At 43.8% G+C, this 22,952-nt stretch overlaps 1 protein-coding gene across 2 annotated transcripts in view; it reads right to left on the minus strand.

Annotated features, from left to right (window-relative positions):
- The window catches only part of APOD (apolipoprotein D), a 49,502-nt gene that overhangs the window by 7,927 nt on the left and 18,623 nt on the right, over positions 1 to 22,952 (minus strand). The window contains exons 1-2 of one of the 2 annotated variants that reach the window (XM_001500837.5): positions 8,825 to 9,130; positions 5,052 to 5,202 (exon numbers count right to left, since the gene is read on the minus strand). In XM_001500837.5, the coding sequence (XP_001500887.1) occupies positions 5,052 to 5,202; positions 8,825 to 8,868 (195 nt within the window). In that variant the 5' untranslated portion in view covers positions 8,869 to 9,130. Of the gene's footprint in view, positions 1 to 5,051; positions 5,203 to 8,824; positions 9,131 to 22,952 lie in introns of those variants that run through there. The other variant, XM_005601895.4, reaches the window with a different exon arrangement.

A 22,952-nucleotide genomic window follows, 5' to 3' on the forward strand; every position in this document is an offset into this window, starting at 1 on the left:
GTGCTATTTGTAATAATAAAAGACAGGAAACAGCCTAAGTGAGCATTAGTAGGAGACTGAGTAAATAAATGATGGCACATCCATATAATGGAATCTTACACAGTCTCTTTTAAAAGAGTGATGTGCAATTATCTGTAAGATACATTTACTGGAAAAAGAGCCAGGTAAAAAATATAGTGTATATAGTGTGTATATTGAGCTACTTTTCATGTAAAAATGAGGGGAAAGGTTACTATATTAATTTTCTGTTGCTGCTATAACAAATTACTGCAAGCTTAAAACAACAAAAATTTGTGGTCTCTGTACAGCAGAAGTCTGACCTGGGTCTCACTGGACTAAAATCAAGGTGCTGGCAAGGCTGTGCTGCTTTCCAGAGGCTCTAGAGGAGAGTCTGTCTTCCTGCCTTTTCCAGGTTCTAGAGACCATCTGCATTCCTTGGTTTGAGAACCATTTCCCCCACCTTTAAAACCAGCAAAAGCAGCTCAAATCCTTCCCTCATTCCATCTCTGGCTCTTGCTCCATCATCATCCCTCTCTGACCACAGCTGGAAAAGGTCCTCTGCTTTTAAGGATTTATACTACTCTTGCATCTCAAAATCCGTAACTGGAATCACATCTACAAAATTCCTTTTTCCAAGGAAAGGAACATATTCAGAGATTCTGGGCATTAGGGTGTGGACATCATCCTGCCCACCACAGTTACGTATGTATCTGTTTGTATATGTACACAGTAGCTCCCCAAAGATACACGATAAACTGTTTTTACTGGTTGCTAATGGGGAGGGACACTAAGGCTGGAGTAACAGGAGGGGGAGGGAAATTTTTCATTGTATATTCTTTTGCATCGTTAGAATTTTGAACCATGTGAATATATTTACCTAGTCAAAATATTAATTCAAATTATTTTAGAAATTTAAAAATGTATTACTCAACAGAATGAAGTGAAAGAGATGTACTCACCTTCAAAAAGTCAGAATTTGAAATGAGAACATACTGCAAATAGGTGGCAATATTGCCTCGGTCACATGGTTCTCTGTTCAAATATATGTCTACATTTGTGACATAAATTTTCCACTCATTTATTAAAACACACCTTTCAATTAAAACCAAGTAACGGGGCTGGCTCCATGGCCGAGTGGTTAAGTTTGCGAGCTCTGCTTCAGTGGCCCAGGGTTTTGCTGGTTCGGATCCTGGGCACGGACATGGCACCACTCGTCAGGCCATGCCGAGGTGGCATCCCACATGCCACAACTAGAAGGACACACAGCTAAAATATACAACTAGGCACTGGAGGGATTTGGGGAGAAAAAAACAAGATTGGCAACAGTTGTTAGCTCAGGTGCCAATCTTTAGGAAAAAATAAAAATAAAAAATAAAACCAATGAACTTATTAATTTAAAGCACCAGGAGTAAGGTTAGAGGTCAACTGGTTTCATAGGCATCCTCAGAAAAAGCTTCATTATTTATATAGGGCATTTAAAATAGTTCTATTTTTGTTAAGGTGACCCTAGTGTTCCGCAATTAAAACTGAGGAAGCGTGATTTTCCAGAAAAGAGGAAACTCAGAGGTGGAAGATTGATTTTCATGTCATGCTCCCTCATGATCTCCTATTGTTTTCGTGATGGCCTTTTCATCTTTTTGAGCGTCAGTGTCTCTACCTAAATAAGCAGAATGCAATGTTTAAAAAGAATCCTAGAAAAGAAGAGGTAAAACTATCTCTATTTGCAGATGACATGATTTTGTATGTAGAAAATCCTAAGGAATACACACACACACACACACACACTATTAGAACAAATGAATGAATTCAACAAGGCTAATGGATACAAGATTGATATGCAGAAGTCAAATGTATTTCTATACTTACAATGAACAACCTGCAAATGAAATTAAGGAAATTCCATTTACAATAGCATCAAAAGAATAAAATACTTAGGAATCAATTTAACCAAAGAAATGCAAAACTCGTATTCTGAAAACTATAAAACATTGTTGAAAGAAATTAAAGAAGACCTATGTAAACGAAAAAGACATCCTATGTTCATGCATTGGAAGACTTAAAATTGTTAAGATGGCAATACTCCCCAAATTAATCTATAGATTCAGTGCAATCTCTGTCAAAACTCCAAATGGCTTCCTTGCAGAAATTGACAAACGGATCCTAAAATTCATATGGAAATGCAAAGGACCCAGAATAGCTAGAAAACCAAAGTTGGAGGACTCATGTGTTCTGATTTCAAAACTTACTACAAAGCTATAGTAATCAAGACTGTATAGTATGGGCATAAGGATAGACATATAAATCAATAGAATAGAATTGAGAGTCCAAAAATAAACTCTCACATAAACGGTCAATTGATTTTTGACGAGGATGTCAAGACTATTCAATGGAGAAAGAATAGTCTTCTCAACAAATAGTTCTGGGACAACTGGATATTTTCATGCAAAAGAATGAAGTCATACCTCCGTATCACACCATACACAAAATTTAACTTAAAGTAGATGAAGGACTTAAATGTAAGAACTAAAGTGATAAAAGTCTTAGAAGAAAATATAGAAACAAATTTTCATAACCTTGGATCAGGCAAAGCTTTTTTATATATGACACCAAAAACATAAGCAAAAAAAGAAAAAAATAAGTAAATTGGACTTCATTAATATTAAAAACTTTTGTGCTTCAAAGGACACATCAATAAAGTGAAAGGACAATCCACAGAATGGAAAAAAATACTGGCAAACCAGATATCTGATAAGGGACTTGTATCTAAAATATGCAAAAAACTCATATCTCAGTAGTTAAAAGATAAATAACCCAGTTAAAAAATGGGCAAAGGGCTTGGATAGACATTTCCGCAAAGAAGATATACAAATGGCTAATAAGGTCACGTAAAGATGCTCACTGTAATTAGCCATTCGGGAATGCAAATCAAAATCACAATGAGATACCACTTCGTATCCACTAAAAATGGCTAGAAATAAAAGGTGACAATAACAAGTGTGAGCATAGATATGGAGAAATTGGAATTATACACTGCTAGTGGGAATGTAAAATGGTGCAGCTGTCTTGGAAAACAGTCTTGCAGTTTCTCAAAAGGTGAAATATGGAGAAGCCATATGATCCGGCAATTCTATTAGGTATGCACCCAGGAGAACTGAAAATGTATGTTCACAAAAAATTGCACAAAAACATTCAAACAAACAAAAACCTGGAACAAGAATGCTCATAGCAGCATTATTCCTAATAGTCAAAGGTGTAAACAACCCAAATGATGAACAAATAAAATAAAATGTGACATAATCCATACAGTGGACCATTATTTGGGGATGAAAAGGAATGCAGTACTGATACATACTACAACATGGATGAACTTTGAAAACATTATGCTGAGTAGAAGAACTCAATCACAAAAGACCACATGTTTGTATGATTCCATTTCTATGGAATGTCCAGAGTAGGCAAATTCATAGAGACAGAAAGCAGATTATTGGTTGCCTGGGGCAGGGAGGGTTGGGGAGAGATGTGGAGTGACTGTTAATGGGCATGGGGTTTCTTTTTGGGATGATGAAACTGTTCTAAAATTGATTGTGATGATTGTTTCATAACTCTGTGAAGACACTAAGACCCCATGAAAGTGAAAACCACTTTCAACAGGTGAATTATATAGTATATGACTTATATCTCAATAAAACTGTTATTTTAAACAGCCTGCTTTACTCCTCAAAGGACTTTTGTAAATTTAGACCAATTATAATTTCCAAAGTGTCTGGGGATTTTTACCCCAAAACTGAAATGTGACTTAAATTCCCTGGATTTTTTCTGTAAAGCCTTGTGTGGGCTACCAGGGTTGCCTGAATAAAGTGATCAGCCCTTCATTACGGGAGTAAATCAGTGTAGACTTCAGTGTACTGTATCTCCCCTTCCTACCTCCCCTGTGGGAGTTCTCTGTTGATGTTGCTCCTTCTACACCCTCTTCAGGCTTTGAACTCTCTTCCCTCATACCTCTACCTAACCATCCCCTCAGAGGTCCCAACACTCATTCACACTGAGGTGTGAGTGACTGATAGCAACTTCAATGTTACTCATAACAAGTTTGGCGCTTCTTCAATGAGATCCAAACTTCTACTAAGGAGAACATATCTTAACAGGAAGATTCTATGTGTGAATTAGCAGCAATTGGAGCCTCTAAGTTATGTCATCGAATAGCTGCCTCTTTCTGCTGTTCCTTCCCTACTAGCCATACATAAATACAGTAAAGTTGGGCTTGATCCCAGGAAGAAAAGCCATATATAGGGGGAGGCTGGTTATATTGCTATATTTTTAGTGCAGGTAACAAGAAAGCCCCTTGGGGAGTTCTGTCCTTTCCGAGGTCCTGTTTGAGTGATCCTTGGGTGTCCTTCACTACTGGGAAGCCTACTTTTGAATCCCACTCTGCATTTACTGTGTGTGTGACCTGGGTAGGCTATAAGCTCTCTGACATTCAGTGTCTCCGTCTGTAGAATGGGGATAACAGGACTGCAGGAGCTGCTGTTGATACCTGGTCCCGGGCCCGCTCAGCCCCGCTGTGAGTTCACCTCAGCCGTGGCAGACACTTCCCACACACGCTGCCAGCTTCCCACCTTGAGCCCTTGTGTCTCCTCTGCCAGGAGGCTTTGCCGGGGCCACGGGAGCTCCCACAGCCCACTTGCCTCCATCTGTGGAACAATCTGAGGCACATTCTAGACGTTTCCTCGGGGGATCCCCAGCAGGATTGAACCCCGCTGTTCACAGAGTAACCTGCTCATGAACAAATCCTTTATTGCTTTGATTGCTTTTCTGCCCCCTCTGCCCCAGTTTCCCCACATGCCCACTCGTGCTTCCTGGGATCATCTTCCAAAAACTCTTTGCTCCCCAGGTCTTGTCTCAGAGTCTGCTGTGGGGGAACCCCAAGTAAGATAACCGCCTACCCCAAAGCTTGCTGTGGTACTCACAGCAGAATAATAAAACTAAACCGGGTAGAACGCTCATTCAAACAGGAGACAGAAAAACAGGGGGAGTTCAGCCTTTTACCACACCTTAGTCACGTCGAAATTCTCCTGCACGGGAGGAGTCGGGCATCTCCCGAGGTGGAAGGCTTGCCCCTCGGCTGTTCCAAAGAGGCCAGCCAGTGCGGGGAGCAGCAGCAGTGCCATCACCATCCTGGCGTTGGGTGGCTGTCGGTGGAACCTGCAGTGGGGGAAACAAGGCAGCTGGAGTGGTTCTGAGCCTTCCAAGGACGCGCAGGGACCAGAGACAGATTTCTGGGCTGGCCGGTCCCTCGTGGGCAGCCTGTCTGAGTTCCTGGCCCTAGAGGGCCACCCGAATTGTCAGCAACACGGTGAGGCCTTCCTCCCTGTGAGCTCTCTCAGAACTGTTTGTACCCCCGCGGAAGCACACTCTGCCTGGTATTAGAGTGTCTGGCCGCACGCCCAGGGTGGGATAGGTTGTGGAGAGACCAAAGAAAAGACCCAGAGATGGTGTACGAGACATAAGGGTTGATGGGGTCTTACTTATGGGGAGTGTCCAGTGGCGGCCAGCTGGATGGAGTTACTGCTACCACAGACAGAGAGGGGGTCGCTTATACAGGCCAAAGACTATGTGCTTGTCAAAAGGGACTGTCCTTGATACAACCAGCATTCCCAGGGACAGTAGCTCACGTGGAAGGGCTCTGTGTTCCTTTAAGACGTGGTGTTCTCTGAGTGAGATAAATGAAGGTTTGGGTTGGCCAGGCCCTGGATCATTGCGAATCCCAGATGGTTGGCATCCTGCCCAGAAGGGGGCCAGAAAGACATAGGGTTGTTATAGGGCCCTAGGCTCGTGCCCCTACATAGAGTTCGTTAGATTTATTTTGCAACCCTCCCTCACCTAATTACGTAATTTTCAAGGATGGGCACCATGTCTGTTCTCCTGGGACTCACCCACAGAAACCTCACAGCGTCAGGGGCACTAGGTTCTTGTTGAAGGAACAGAAACAATGTGGAGGGGGGATGGGCAAAGGGGAAGACTGAAACCACGCAGGGAACCATGAGAGAGGAAAAAAACGAAAACAACCCATACACAACATTTAGTGTCCTATGAGATTCATCAGAGGAATGCCTCCCTGGCCCCCACCCACCCCTGTCCCATCTTGCTGGGCTGTCTGCCAGCCCAGGAGCAGGCCTGGAGGCCTTAACAGGGAGCAGTGTGCTGGGGACCCCAGGGTCACCTTGCCCGGTTTGAATTCTGGCTCTGCACATAGTAAGGGTCCAACTGATGCTTCAGTGTCCTTGTCTATGAAGTGGGAATAATAATCATACCAACCTTATGAAGTTTCACAAGAATTAAATGAGACAATAGAATTTAGAGTAGCATCTTTCTTTTTTTGAACTTTCTCTTGGAGGTGTTTTTCATAGATGATGTGTATTTAACCAGAGAAGGACTGGCCGCTGACATGTAACTGTGCAACAAGCGTTTCAGCCCAGCGGCCTTGGCAGTGGAAACTGCTTTGAGGAGAGGCAGCGAGCAGGGATGGGAGGCTGCAGCGCTGTTGGCAGAGCACAGCAGCCCGGGCAGCTCCCTGCTTCTTTCACTGACTTGCTTTCAGTCTCCCTTGTGACTCCTTGCCTGTAGTTGCACAAGAGCTATTTCCAGCTCTTGGCCTTTCTCCCTGGGATGAGGAGCACTGAATCAACGCAAGCAAAATGTTCTCAGATCTGAGCATTTAAAAGGATGTGTCATAACAGGAATAATTATAACCACTTTATTATGAGTCTCTAAACCTCCAAATAACCTGTAATAATCAATAGCTTTTCTTCTGGAGATTTCATTGCCTGGTTTTCAAAAGAACAGTTACATAATGAGTACAAGCTGCCAGCTGGGGTGGGGAGTAGGCAGTGGGGGGAGGGTGGGAGGGTGTGGGGGGTAAGGATCGTTGCAGAGCCCCTTTGAGCAGGTCTTCAGTGGGACGTCTTCCTTAGTTTTTGAGGCTCCATTTCCCTTCAGCCCCTCCCACCATGTAAACAACACCTGTCTTTTAACATTTTAGGGGATGGTAGATTTGTAGAAACCCAGCCTAAACCCACAAAAATTGCCTCCATTTCTAAGAGTTCCTTAGAAACACTGGAGCTCTACTCTTGGCTCCCCGGAGGCTCCAAGCCCAGTGCCTTGCCCAGAAGATCTAACCTCAAAGGATGGCCACACATTATGCACATTCTACAGGGTCCCCCAATCTGGACAGGCTCTTAGAGGTCATTTATCCAACCTGTTCCCCCCAGGTATTTAGATGGGGAAGCCAGGGCCCAGAGGGGGCAGAGAGCTGGGACTCGGCCCTCCTCCAGCTCTCCATTCTGCAGCGCCCCAGAGCCAAGCTTCCCTCTGCGCACCACATTTGGTGGCTTTCAAAAAACACCTACCTCTGTGACCTGATGAGTCTCACTCCACCACGTGACAGTTACACCAAAAGTTAGTTCCACATCTTATCCTGACAAATATCTTATTACAGAATGTTCTATTGTCAGCTGAAACATGTTCTTTAGTGCTGTAGGAGGATTTCAGAGCAAAGCTAATTCCCCTTGATTGCATTTCTTCCAAAGATGCCTCTCTATTGTACTAGTTTTATTCTGATAGTTAAAACTTTTTGTGAGAGAAAGGTTTGATAGCACCCATAACTTTTTTCAATGCCCCTTCCATTTTAATTTACCCAATACTTATTGAGCACCTTCTGAGGGTAAATTACATTATGTACGTATACCTATGAACATGGGTACGTATCACGTATGTTTTTGCATCTTCTTCTAACACTAATGGGAAGATTGTCCTGAGGAGGAGATTTGAAATACTAAAAAAAACATGATTAAATATTAACTGAATATTAAGTAATTTGGAAAGAATTCTACTAAGGTTATGGTGCATCCACCCTGGGCCAGCACTGACTCTGCAAATTGCTGCTCACTCTCATTGAGCTTCCCCATGGAGAAGCCTGGCCTCCATTTCACATGTACTATGCACTGAATCTCCACAATACTCTATATGGAAGGGACCTAGGCTGACATTCTCTTGGTACTCAATGAGGTTAATTTGCCCAGGTTACTTCCCGGTAAGCCAGCCGTGAAGCCAGAACTTATTCCCAGGTCTCCTAAGAGCCCAAGCTCTTAACCTCTTAATGCCTGGGTGTTAGTGTAGACCTCGCCCCTGCTCTCAAGGAGCTGCAGAATATTAAAGACTAGATTTTTAGATTTCACGTGATAAAAGAAAGTACATTTCCACTGTACATTTGGTCTTAAAAACCCATTTAGCTGTTGAATCTAACAAGAAAACATTTCTTCTGAAGAAAATATTTTTGTGCCATGTTGTTAAATGCATTTTCTGTTCACACAATTAATTCCAGTTCACTTTTCAGTTAATTTTATTATAGTGCACAGTTGGATACCAACTCCCCGAGAATTCATCTGGTACAGTATAGGTGTATGGAGAATTTTCTCATTGTCTCATATAGTGTAGAGGGAGGGCGCACAGTGCAAGCAGAAGACTTTGAGGTGTGTCAGCATTGGTTGGCACCCAACGCCAACTCCGGCATTTGTTGGCAGTCTTATCTTAGGCCTGTTGCTTAGGATAGCTGAACCTCAGTTTCCTCACCTGAGAAGTGGCACTGATAATATCTGTCTTGTAACGTTGTTTCAGGAGAAATGAGACAAAGTCTGCAGAGCTACTGGCACAAGCACTCAACTGGGTTAGTTATTATTTTTAGCTGAAAAAGGACAATTGAAAGTCAAGACTGTCTCTATTTTAAGCATTATTTATCACAAATGAAAATGAAAACTACAGTACCTACCGTTTCTTATCGAGATGAAGGCAGTTTCCACATGCAAAAATCATCCAATTCGAGATGCCTTGTCTTGGTGACTGGCTTCTCCCAAGCTATTTTATAAGCTTCAGTGGGTCACTGAAGTTTAATTTTAATGCATGCCACACCCCCTACAGTTCAGGGAGGCTGGCCTAAAAGCTTAGCTCTGTATGAAACACAAAGATGGGATGTTATGTCCATCCCCCTCCCCCAATTTCCTTCACAGCTGCTCCCTGAAGAAGAAACAAAGAGATGTTGTTTGTGTGTGTGTGTGTGTGTGTGTGTGAGAAAGACAAAGTTTATTTCATTCAAAACATCTTTTTTGCTACGCGGATTTTCTAATTTAATTTTCTCAGTCAGAATGCCCTTTTAAGTTCCAGTAAGATGAGTTGCAACGTGTTTTCAAACATCTGGTATTTATTTTTCATTTTTGTGTAAATGAGAAGTCAGCAATCCCGCTGCCCGAAATGGAGCATGAATGCCGCCCTGTGTGGTCCCTGGGATGGGGTGCGGCTCAGGCAGCAGAGCGAAGGTTAGGAACTAGAGTTGGCTTTCTTTGTGATCCTGGGCGAGCCACCGACTTCTCTGAGCCTCAGTCTCCCCATTGTGAAGTAGAGACTGTCGTTTCTGTTTCCACCAGAACTGGGTGTACAGGGGAGATGCCAGTTCTGTAATAGTTGCGGCTAAGAGCTAAGAATGCTGAAGGCGTCTTCTGCAGCTCCTCTCTCCGTATCTTTTATGATCCTCCCAGCTCCATATTCTAGGCAGCCTGTTGCTGCTTGGGGTGGGGGTGTGCAGATTTAAGCCCAGGGGCACTTTTGCTTGGGTCTCATCTCTCTCTGTGAAATGAACAACTTTGACTCTTACTAATTGGATTCTCTGTCTTTGTGACAGGCGGGAGGTATTATTAGTGGCATATAGGTAAGAGGGTACCTTTTAGTAGATTCAGATTCCTAAATAAAATCCATTCTCAACTTTGTAAGCAATAGAAATTTACAGCACTAGGTCTTATAAACATTAAAACAACAACAATAGAGTGAATCCTTCACATATCAAATTTCAAGAGCTCTTTCTTTGGGATGTTCCTTACCTTTTCAGGAAAATAAGGAATTCCTCGTCCTGTTTAGGGCACTGACTCTTGCTGTGCCTTGTAATGCCTTCCCTTCAGACCTCTGCACGCCCCCTGCCTCACTCCATACCCCTCCTCAAACGTCACCTCCTTTATAACAGGCCTTCCTGACCTTTCAAAAAAAAAATAATAATAACTTTGTTGCTATCACTTTACCTGCTTCATTATATCCTAATTATACTTTACCTGAAATTACACCCTTCATTTATGTATTTTCTTGCTTATTGTATTTTCTCCACTAAGACATAAGCTCTGCGAATGCAGAGAATTTGTCTCATTGACTTACTGCTGTACCCCCAGTGGCCAGAGCACGTTGTAAGTGCTCAATAAATACTTGTAAGTTGAATGGAAGGGACCTCTCTATTCAAAGAATTTACTGAGTATTCTAACATATGCAAAAGGACCTGGAGGTGACATTCAAGAGACTTCTATTTGAACTGTTTTCCTGAGACAGGACTAGCCTGTAAGTTTCTGTGTCTTCTTTACCTGCATCACATTTCTCACCAAGAATTGCCTGTCAATGAAGAAATACACGATTAGCCTCTTGTCAACCTCATAAAAAGAATATTTCCCTCTACTCTAAAGAGTTGCATAGTTTTCCACAAAGCACTGTTACTAAAGTTTCCAAATGCATGAGCTGGAGAAGGATGTATTATGTGTTTTACTCCTTAGCATTGAATCAAGCACTGTGGAGCTGAAGGTACGAGTGTAGGAGTCACAGCATGTGAAAAATCACATTATCTTTCTGGGTCTTGGTTTATATTTTTCTGAAAATGTTGGCAAATGATATAATTCAGGGAAATCCTTTCTTCAAGTGTTTCTGGACTATAGAACCAAGCACAAGTTCTTAAGCATCATAAAACAAGTCAGACCTATGTTCTAAATAAGTCTTTATTTTTTTAAATTCCAAAATAGTATACATTTGTTGTAAACAATTAAAACAGTACCAAAATGTAGGACTCAGAAAGTGTAAGTGCCTCATAACCTCATATCTCAGAGAGAACCGTTGTTAGGTTTGCCTTCATTCTTCTAGGTTATTCTTACAGAGATCCTAACATAATAACAATAATAGCAACAGTTTCCAGTGTGCTGAAACTTGCTTGTTTTCATGAGATAATGTATCTCTCTATATCAACACATGTAGATCTACTTCATTCTCTCACCTGTCGCAAAACTTTGCTCTTACCCGACAGCACATTTCTTCAAGAAGACGGCCTGTGGTTTTACAGGAAAGTAATTCTTTGGTTGGGTGATCTTTCATCCTATAGGTGATTGCCTCGAGGGTTTCACTATAAGAAACTCAGCAAAGGCAAAATTGTTTTGGTGGACTTTTTGTAGCAAGAAATAGAGAACTATCCCATCTTAAAAAAAAAAAAAAAAAAAAAAGGCTTCCCTGATGAAAATTTCTCTATTTATTAATAAGTGCTTCTTTCAACTACCAGAATCATCCTGTAGGGCTTTCGAAAGTGATTTTTCTTTTGTCAGTTCAAATAAAGGGGAAACACAACTATACTTTTGCTGTGAAAACCCAGAGGAAGAGCTTTCCATGACACATATTTGCTCTTTAAGACTCAGCTCAAAAGTTCCCCTCTCTGGGATGTCTTCCTGAATTCTTGGCCACTCCACGCAGCATTCCTCGCTCTCTGCTTTGTGTTTCCTCAGCACATGTTACTTTGTTCTTGGGCCCATCATGCTATGTTACGCATCACCACAAGGCTGCCATCTCCTTCTGGAGACTGTCAGATCCTTCAGAGTAGGTCTGTCTTTTTACCCCTGGTAAATCGCATAATGCCAGGCATATAATAAGTGTTTACTAAATGTTATTGGATGATTGAATGAATAATAGAACATTTAATTCTCATTATTTGTGGGAATTATTATGTACTTCATGATTTATTCAGATGCCCTTTTTTCTCGCTTTCCTGCTTTCTTGTGGCCATTTCTTTTATCACTAGGAGCCGGAACCAGTCGAGAGTTGAATGGTGCCAAGCATCTGGTGAACAGCAAGAAAGCAATCAAAGTGGTGAAAACTGCAACTTGACGTGGCGTGGGGGAAAGAACGCTGAACTGGAAGGTGGGGGCCTGGGTTCCAGTCCTGGCTCTATTACTAATCCATTCACCCAATCATTCACTCTTTCAACAACATATATCAAGCATGCCATGTTCAGGCACTGTTCTAAGTCCGGCAGATGTAGTGGTGAAGAAGAAAGACAATGTCCTAGCCCTCGTGGGGCTTACCTTCCAGAGGAGAGTCATACACCTGGACAGAAAAATATATACGAGAGAATAGGATGATGTGACAGGGAGTGACTGGGTGGCTACTTGAGGCTGGTGGTCAGGAAGGGCCTCTCTGAGCACCAACATCTCAGCAGAGATATGAATGATAAAAAGGAATCAGTCATTCAAGAATCATGGGGAAGAGCGTGTCAGGAAGAACAGCCCGTGCAAATGTCCTAAGGTGGGAGTGGACTTGGTGTTTTTAAGAGACAGAAAGAGCATTGTGGCAGAAGCGGAGAGAGTGAGGAGGAAAGTGATTCAAAATGAGTTTGGAGAGGTAGGCAGAAGCCATATTATATCTTGCTTTCAGGAATCTGGATTTTATTTCCAGTTCAAAGGGAAGCTATTGGAGGGTTTTAAGCACGAGTGTGACAAGACCATTCAGGCTTGCCTGTCAAGAATGGATTGTAGAATGGTTACAGAGGGATCAGCTGAGGTGCTATGACCCTCATTCAAGAGTGATTGCAATAAAAATGGAGAGAAGAAGATGAATTTGGAACATGCTTTGGAGATAAAGTGGACAAGACTTGCTGATAGATTGAATATGGAAGATGAGGAAAGAGGGGAATGAGGACCGACTCCTAGACTTACACGTTGAACAACTGGGTGGATGCTCATGCGAATCACTAAAACTAGGAAGACTGAGGCAGGAGCAAGTTTGGGGGGAAAACCCGAGTTCTTCACGAATAAATCAGATCTGAGTTGCCTATTAGACATCCAAGTGGAAATGTTAAGAAGACAGATGGATAGTCTTGGGGAACAGTCAGGGCTGTAGGTAGAGATTTGGGAACTAAAGCCATGGGACTGGATAGTGTTACCAAGGGAGGGCATACAGTAATGGAAGAAAAGGATGCTCAGGATAGATCCCTGGTACCTTCTAACCTGTAGAGATTGAGTAGAGAAGGAGCCAATAATAGAGAAAGAAGGAAAAGTGGGCTATCACAGAGCGAAGGAAAGAAAACGTTTCAAGAAGGAGGAAATAATCAACTTTTGCTGAAAGGTCAAAAAAGATAACAAAGAAGTGGCTAGTGGATTTAGCGACATGGAGGTCACTGGTGACCTTGACAACAGCAGTCTCAGTGGATAGTGGGGATAGAAGCCCAATTTGAGTGCATTGAGGAGGGGACACAGAGACAGCCACTCTCTTTTAAAGTTGAAGGAAAGTAGAGAAATTAGTGCTGAAAGGAGACGTAGGGGTTAAGGGAGACGTAAGAGCATGCACATGGGGATGATCCAGTAGAAGAGAAATATTGCCTATGTAGGAGAGAGAGGTGGAGAGCCGCCTTGAGCAGCAGAGAGGGGGCGGGATCCAGAGGTGGAGAGGCTGGCTTTTGAGAGGAGCAAGGGTTCTGAGTCCATAGAAACAAGAGGGAAGGCAGAGGGTAGGCAACCAAATGCAGGGAGGTATGTAGATTTAGTGGCGAGAAGATGCAGGATTTTCTCTTTGTGTGGCTGTGGTCAAGTCGCTTATCTTGCTGAGATATGTTGGATAAAGTAAACAGGTCTGCTCTGATCCTGGTGAACGGGCTTCTTTGAACACAGTCACTCTGCTAATTACACCTGCCTTAACATCTGCTTTATTCAATAAGGGACATAGTGGGGAAGGTGCAGCATTCAACCTAGAACTGATTCTAATAATAGCTCCTCACTATTGAACTCTACTCATCAGGTCCTCCATGGATGCTTTCCATACATTAGTTCTAATTGCCACCACATCCTGCAGGGCAGGCCTTTGTACTATTCCCACTAGCGAGATGGAAAATCTGAAGTGGGAAGAGGTGGTCAAACAACTTTTCTAAAGTGATGAAGTGAGAATCTAAGCCCTGAGGTGTGACTGCAACCCCCCACTTTTAATTATTATGTTCTATTGTCCCTGCAGGGAAAGGGGTTAAAGGGTTCGGCTGGGAGAGAGGCCAGGTGTTCAATGCTTTCCAACCTTCTCTGCACAGAAAGATGACGCCAGTTGCTTAGGAATTGCTCACTGATTCCTAACAACTGTTGAGCGAGGCAGGAGGGCTGAGTTTTTTGCAGTGGGCTCGCAGACTGGTGTTCCAGACTTCTTGACAACGGCCACCTGAAAGCAGAGGAATTGAACCCATCGATTCAATCCTCAGCCCAACAGTATCATCCATCAAATTCCAGGAGCTGGTACATCTGCCACCATCACCAGTGCACTGGATGAATCCTCAGCCAAGTTATCGTGGCATTAAGATTTTCCAGATGTTTGCTGGGAAACAATCTTTGTCCAGATTTGCAATTCTGTACAAAATGAGGTCAGTTCTCACGAATACATATAGGGGAGCAGGGCCTCATCCATACCTTCCAACATGAACAAAATTCAGGATTTTTCCGTGCAGAAGCAGTAAGATTTCTGTTTTGTTCTTCCTAATTTTCTAAAATAATAAATAAATTGGCAGAAAGAGCCCAGGTCCAGGAAGAGGGAGATGGGCTCTTGCCCCCGCTCTCTCACTTCTTAGCTGGGTGACCTTGGTGAGCTCCCCAGGCTCTCAGTGAGGGGTTCAGCTCTCGGGTGTCTATAATATAGAATCCATGGAACTCCATGGAAAGTTGATAGAATGTGTTTCAGTAGAATTGAACTCCTTTGTGATACTGTATCTTTTATTTTATGCATCTATGGACATTTTTGCCAAACTGCCAAAGGGGTCTGTGGCACAAAAAGGGTAGGAATCTGCCAGAGGATCTCTGGGGTCCCTGCTGGATTTGACATAATTTCTATTAACATACCTTCTGGGAACTAAACTTCTTTTAACCAAGTCCAGCTGAGTGTTGGGGAGTGAAGGGCCATTTCCCAGGGCGGGTCAGAGAGGTCAATAAACAGCAGGTTATGGAGCAGCACATAGGGGCAGAGGCCTAGCCAGTAGAGGGAGAGACCAGGCTCTTGGCTTTCCCACCCACCCAGAAGATGGGTGGAGAGACTGCACCAAACACACACTCAGTGTGAATTTGGGGACTACCCCTGAGAGAGAGGAGCAGACTGAGATGTTGTGGGAGCCATGTGCTACCTCGAGAGAGATGAAAGAGGAGGGAGAGCAGCAGCAAGAAGAAAGTCACAACCTGGCCTGTCCTCTACCCGCTGTGTTATTTCCCCTCCTGTAACACATTTCTGATAATGAAGTGTGATGCTAGAATAAATCCTGCTTAAAAGAGCTACCACTGGCTGATGAGCCAGCCTTCGGATACTGGACCCTTGTTATGCTGGGTACTTGACATATATTCTCTCCTTTAAGCCAAGAGCAGTCATTAGGTAAATGTGATTGTTGCCATTTCATGGAGGAGAGAACAGCTCACAGAGCTTCAGTATCTTGCCCAACATGGTGCAGCGAGTGGCTGAACTGGGATCCACACCCACTTCCATATTCGCCTTCTCACGAAGGGGAGCTATCGGCCAGTCTCTTGGTCCAAGGCGGTCCTTCTCCCTCTCAGACTGGGCCATGCCCCAATCTGAAGAACAGGATTTCTGTGTCTTCATCCAAGTCTTTAATAAAATGGCCAAGTTTGGTTTATTGATCCATTATTTGCTTTGTCACAAGTGGTGGTGTTGTACTGTGTCTGGAGTTCAGCCTAGAAGCCTTCTTTTAAGGTTTCTGAAATTAGTATTTATAAGTGGGTGCTCCTTAGGGCTATGAGGAGAGTATTATTGGATTTGAGAACCACAGCACACTGCATTAAGAATGGCAAGTGGTTTTTCATGGGCAGCATCTCTTGTAGGGAGAAAGTGGGTAGGCAGAGGGGAGAGTGTGGGGGACAGAAGGGGACTGAGAACCACAGATTTCACTGGTTTCCAGATGTGGGTGTGGGCCGTATAGTAGATCCATCACAGACTCGAGAATAGATCAATGCATGCTTTGGCCTTGCATGCTTTGCGTTGGGTCCAAGAGCCACTGTTTCAGAATTACTGGGACAGTAAGCTATTATAGTATTCTTCAGGCTTTTATTTTCCAAACTTCTTATGTTAGCGACTCTTCTTTAGACCAGTGGTTCTTAACTCTGGCTACATATAGCTGGGGTACTTTTAACAAGGCTGATTCCTGGGCCCCACCTTCAAGGATTCTGACTTAATAGATCTGTATGACAGCCCCGGCATCAGGAACTGTTAAAAGCTCTGCCGATGATTCCAATGTGCAGCTAGGGGGAGAACCACTGAGCCAAGGTCTGCCTTGCCTTTGTGCATCCTGCTTGCTGCTCCCTTGTTTGGAAGGCCTCTCTGCCTTCTTCACCTGGCCAACTCTTGCTCGTCCTCCAGGAAGTCTTCTCTGAAACCCTGGTCGGGCTCTGTGGCCCTCCTCTGTGCTCCTCGGGCTGCGTGCACCAACTTGCTCTAACACGTCACACAGCATCCCAGTCTGGTTTGTCTGTCTTCCCTACAAGGCTGTATGTGGGAAGGGATGTGGCCTTATTTCTTTGAAGCCCCAACTTCCAGAACAGTGCCTGGCACAAGATAGGAGGTTGGGAAATGTTTGTCAAATAAATAAGGGGATTAAAATACTTGTAGGGGAAAGAACCAGAAATGTGGCCAGACTTGTATCTGGTCCTTTCCAGTTCCTGAAGGGCCCTGCAGACATCCCAGGAGAGCTCAGCATGAGCGTGTTTGGGAGGTCTGAGGATAAATGTGAACATGATGTTTGGAATTATATATGCTCAGTTTTTTAAAAGGTCCTCTGCCTGTTATCATAATGTATACCACAACAAGTACCGGAATCTCAGGGCCGCAGCCCCAGCTACCACCGTGCAGCCATCACTCGGCCCACAGCGTCTGCTCAGCGTATGAGTCAGGCTGCCTCTTTGTGCCTCACAGAGATGTTGGTTCTGTCTCAGAGGAACAAAGGAAACATTCTGACTGTGAGAGAATGGCTTTCAGGGTTTTCCTGATGCAGCCCTGGAGAGAAGACACTTTTATTTCTATCTGTTCAGTGGGGACCAGTAGAGGCAGGGGTGTGTCCATCCGAGTCTTCAGTCATGAGACTCAGATAAAGACAGCAGCGGCAGTGCCTCCAGGATAGTCCTGGCTTTAATGAAAATGGAGAGGGATGAGGAAAGCCGCTTCTATGAAGCACCTACCGAATGGCCCCCAAATACCGAACAGCCCCTCTTGCAGGGACTCGTGTGTTAATCCTTACTCCTACAGGAACCCTGTGAAGGAGATATTTGTCTCTAAGTTATTTTCACCTTTGAGTCACTTTTCTTCAACACTTACATACTTTCACTCCCCAAATTCTCTCCACCCGGCCTCTTGAAGTTCTATTTATCCCTTCCCTCTTTCCCCAGTGGCAAGGCCTTAGCTCAGGCCACCATCTAATTTGATAGAAGAAAGCTCAAGTGTCACTAAGTTCAGACCATATGTCACAACCTTTGTGGGAGCTGCATTTGGACCTGGGTCTTGGATTAAAGGAATTTTCTCTGCTGAGCCAATGATTCTGAGACTTATTAAGATTCTCCTGACGTTTCTGACTAATCCGTCAGACTTCCTTCTGTCTCCCCCAACCCCAGGCCTAAATCTTTGACCTGTTCTCATAAGTCAATCATCTATTAATTTAATAAATGGTTACTGAGCACTTCCTAAGGACTAGACTTTTTGCTAGGCACCAGGAAGATGTACAAGACAAAATCCTTGTGGAGTGTGCTTTTCCAGCTTCTTGCCGCTCGCAGTAGTTGCTCTGGTCTCTTGCCTTCAGCCTATCTCACCTGGAGCAGTGGCCTTTATGGAAAAAGCTAGACATGGCCACTAACCAGACAAACTCCCGAAGATTCAGGAACTCTGCATCCTGCCATGAAGGGCCCTGGGAGACTCTGTCCTGCCCATCTGGGGGCGGCAAGTGGTCTCTTATCTTCCCCCTCCCCCAGCCACCCCTACTCCAGAGAAGGACAAAGTTTAGGGACCCTTAGCATCTCAGGTGCCTAGCTCAGCCATGCAGGTACCACTCTGGGTACCTTGGGACCACAGGGGGACCCTGGTCTCTAGGGCAAAAAGCCTGAGGTAGGCCAGGAATCCTTTTATCTTTGGTGTCACGAACCCTCAAGTAAATATGACATATACATTTTGCCTTTAATGATTAAATCTCTGTTTCTGGTACATTCTGTTTCTTTGAACTGGACTGCTTTGACATAGAATAACAAAAATTTAGGAAAACAAACTCAACTTTTAAAAGAAACATATGTGAAAGAAAGATCTGGCTCATCAAATCTGTTTCAAATAGGGAAATTTCAGTCATGAATAGAAGGCCTGTGATTTTAATATAAGGGCCAAGGAGGGGCTCATGTGAAAAAAGACCCCTGGGCCAAAAGGAGGTTCCCACCTCACAACCCTAAAGGATAAACACATACAATTTACCTTTTTTTCTCTACAGTTTATCCTGAGATGATCTTCACGTTGTCATAGAAACTATTGCAGGTTGAGAATTTTAATTCCTGGAGATTTACCCTAATTCACTCAAAAGAACCCAACTGATGGCCTAAAGATTTAGGTGTCAACCTAATTCACTCCTCACCCCTTTTTTCCCCACTAACTAGTGCCCAAGGCTGTGGAATTTTCCAGAAGCTGGTGCCTCCATTTGAGGGGAAGTGACTGGGTTTCCCAAGACCCTCCCACTTCAAGAGGGTCATTTAAAAAGATGTTCATGGCCTGTTTAGGGAATAATTACAAGTTCTGGTGTGGGGATGTGCTTGGGCAGGGCCTGCTTCAACTGAGGCCCTGAGGGACTGGGTTTGAAACTGGGGGGGAACAAAAGTAAAAAAAAAAAAAAAAAGCAACCAAAAACAAAAACCAAACAATGGTACAAAGGAAGCACTGTCCCTGTGAGCAGATGGAGTGGCGGGGTCAGCCCAACCCAGGTCGCTGTACCAGGCCTCCCACGGCATCCGTGTTGGGCTGGGAGGAAGCACATCTCTGGTCCAGGGACAGCATGGGCTGAGGAAACGGTGCAGGAGATAAATGGCTACATTAGGACATCCTGCGGAGCGGAGGGAAAGCCATAGGATTTTAGATTTGAAAATGGATAAGTGGAGGGTCACTTCCAGTTCTCCTATTGGAGTCTTGCAGTGTAGACTGCTAAATGGAATAATTCAAGTGGCATAGTGAACATTCTGGTTTGAAATATACAGCTTAACTGCTGCCCATTTAGAGGAACTAACCAGATAAGCAGGCCTCAAGCGGATCTGCGGACACAGGCGTGGGTTGAAGTATCAGGAAGCTGCCTTCAGACCTGCAGCTGCTTCTAACACATGTGCTTTTATATGCACCCAGACACTTGGTTATTCTGCACACTCTTTAGGGCCCCTTCCTTTCCTGAGCATCTGTGATTTTACAGAGACCTGGTGCTAAACAGTGTTAGGGATGAATCCTGCTATACAGATGGTTGTTGGGTGAACAGCAGAAGGAAGGAAGAATTCATGTGACTGGCCATCTCCACCACGTTTCTAGACCCTACTCAGATCCCCTGAGACTCTTGGGGATGGGGCAGTTCGTAGTGTCCTCTCAGTGATATTATAGCCAACTAAGGTTTATCTTATTTTGTCTTATTTCAATTTTGGTATCTTGACAGGCCATTATTATTTATACCCAGGCACTGGATCTGGGAGAATCTTCATAACAGCTCAGTTAAAGAATCCTCTTCATGTTAGGGCTCCTGGAAAGAGCACAGGTCTGTGAATCAAGACAGGAGGGTTCTAGGCACAGCACTGTCATCACCTTGTGGCTGACCTTGGCAAGGCACTGCCTCTGCCCAGTCAAAGTTTCATCCTCTTTCTTGCCACTTTAACATTCCATGACTGTCATTTGGTACCTAGTATGGGAAGAAGACAGCACCCCAGGCAGGTCAGGGGAGTCAGAGAGGGAAGTTGGGGGAGGGTCAGATTAGCTTGGGAACCATTAAAACCCTTGGATCCTTGCATAACTCTGCTTATGTCTTTAAACGAGGCCCACTGGCTTTGCTCCACCTCCCAAATCATCAGCTCTCACCAGGGCCTGTGGGCCTCCTCAGAAGCACCAGGACCCACTGGGTCTCCATTTGTTTTCTTTTTTTTTTTTTTTTTGAGGAAGATTAGCCCTGAGCTAACTGCTGCCAAGCCTCCTTTTTTTGCTGAGGAAGACTGGCCCTGAGCTAACATCTGTGCCCATCTTCCTCTACTTGATATGTGGGATTCCTACCACAGCATGGCGTGCCAAGCAGTGCCATGTCCACACCCACGATCCGAACCGGCGAACCCTGGGCCACTGAAGCTGAACGTGTGAACTTAACTGCTGCGCCACCGGGCCAGCCCTTCCATTTGTTTTCTACATATGCACTCACCAAGGGGGAGGAGAGCCAGAGACACAGGCTGTGGGGTGAGGGAGGAGGGCATATGGAGAGTGCAGTTGGGGAAGATGCTTCTATTTTGAAACCATTTGCTGCTGGCCCTCCAGCTTCAGCGCCAGGAAAGGACTAAAGTCATGGGTAAATAGCAGCTGCTCTTTTCTTTGGATGAAATTGTTTATCTGAAACAGGGAGTGCAAACACAGGTTCTATTTTTCTGAACTGTGTTACTCTGATGGGGATAATAATAGTTGTGCAACCAAGAGGCTGATTATTAAACCTATCTTATGGTCACAAAGGAGCTGTAAGGAAGCCAAGAGGCACAGGCTCTCCAAGGCAGGATTTGAAGATTTTGCAAATTCTAAACTATTTTCCTGATGAACTGTAGTAACCCACCACAAGACAGAAGAGCTGCAGTCAAACCCCAAGTACATCTTGTCCTCATGGAGTTTGTTTTGACACCAGAAGAGTTTTATCTGTGTATCATTCTCACAGTCTTACCCCTATGAGCTTGTTCAGCACTCAATCTAGTGGACATTTGGTGAATATAAAGTTTGGTCTCTCCAGCACAAAATGGCTGGTTGAGAATGGGAAAATTCCATGATTCCATAGGTTAGTTTATTTGCAGGACCCAAATGGTCTGGTTGGTTTTTCTACCAAACTGCAGAATTGATTATTTGAGGAGGAGGGTTTATTATAGATATCTGATTAAGTGTTGTGGCTGAGAGTTGAGGCCCTTGGACCCAGGAGAAAGGCAGACTTTTTATGATAAGCCTCTAGTGGTTGGATTGGAACCAGCCTTGGGATTTTAGTGAGAGCCCTGAGCCCATCTGGAGAGGATAGAAAGAAGCACCTGGCTAATTTTGGACAGGCTCTTTTTTGTGGGAAAAAGAGGTCATTGCCTCATCTAGTGCAAACCAAACTTGGAACTCAGGCACATATACGCAGTGTTACCACAATTCTCTCCTCACAGAAAGGCTGGTCTTTTCCCTTCCACATGCTTCCCAGGCAGTGAGGGTCCCTTTCCTGACTCTCTGTCTGTCTCCATCCTTCACATCCCTTCCCAAGGCTTCCCTGATGCTCATTTCGCCCACTTTTGCCTGAATACAAATGATGGAAGAGGGCAGTGAGCATGTCCCCACACCTAGGCTTCACCCCTCAGGAGGGCCCTGGGCCTTGCTTGGCTGAACCGCTGAACATGGGGATAAAATAAGGAAGAAGCCTGAAAGAAGCGGAGGAGAGGAAGGCCAGGACTGCGACTCGTGGAAGAAATGAGCTCGCCTCTCGTTGACTCACCTCTACCAAGAATTAGGGCAGGGGAAAACTTATAAAATAAAATTTAGCTCTCCAAGGTCTAGAAAGATCTTAATCTTCCATATCTACTTTACTGAGACCACTTCTAGTGCTTTGTTTAGGGAGATTTAGGTGAAGAAACTTTGATCTTTTCGTTGTCAGATTTTAACCAGCCACGAAAATAGGGATGAATTATAAAGCTTGGTCTTCAAATATACCCTGGTTTTAATTTAAAAGCCAAATAATCAGTTTTCATTCTTTTAAATTTTATATTGCTCATTAGATCCACAACACAATGATAACTGCATTTTTCATGTCCACTAACACCACTTCTTGACATCTTTTTTCTAACCTCTAGCCATGCGATTCTTCAGATACCATACATAACAAATGCAAAGTTACCTCCTTTTGTTTGATTTTTTATTGTATTTTTGTAGACAAAGTATATAGTCTTTTAGTTTATATAAGGTAGAAAGATCAAAGGAAGTCTAATTCAAGTCGAAGACCAACAACATTTGGCAGATGATAAACTTCCCCAGGGAGCTACGTCTAAAAGCAATTCTAGTACCAAGTACAAGTACTATATCATCAGTACACCACAGGTATCTCACTTACCAATGATATTGTAGCTTCGAAGCAGTATCTATACTTTAAGTGGCTCATGCTGAGAAGTAAGATGCTGCTGGCAATATTTATTTTAAAAATGTACAAACAATAGCTCTCTTTTTCATTGCTCCAGCCAACTTAGTTATAGTACATAAAAGTATAACTCTTTTGTGGGTGTGATTATAGAAGTAATTCATGTTCAATCCAAAAGATACAAAAAACACAGGAAAGCACAAAGAAGAAAAGCACACAGAAGCCAGTAGTCCCACCAGAGAGAACCATGGTTATTATTTGGTATTTCTGATATACAGTGATAAGAGTCGTGGAAGTAGAGGGGCATACAACTTTCAAAACAAAAATGAGGTCTTATGGAGGGATATGGAGACAGAGGAGTTAAAGAGATGCTGCAATTGCATCAGAGTTTATGTAAGACCTTCCAATAGAGAAGTGGAAAGGCTGAGCGAGCAAAACCTTAAGCCTTCCCAGACTAAGTTCCAGGAGT

Source organism: Equus caballus, chromosome 19, assembly GCF_041296265.1.
Source record: "Equus caballus isolate H_3958 breed thoroughbred chromosome 19, TB-T2T, whole genome shotgun sequence".
NCBI classification, from domain to species: domain Eukaryota; kingdom Metazoa; phylum Chordata; class Mammalia; order Perissodactyla; family Equidae; genus Equus; species Equus caballus.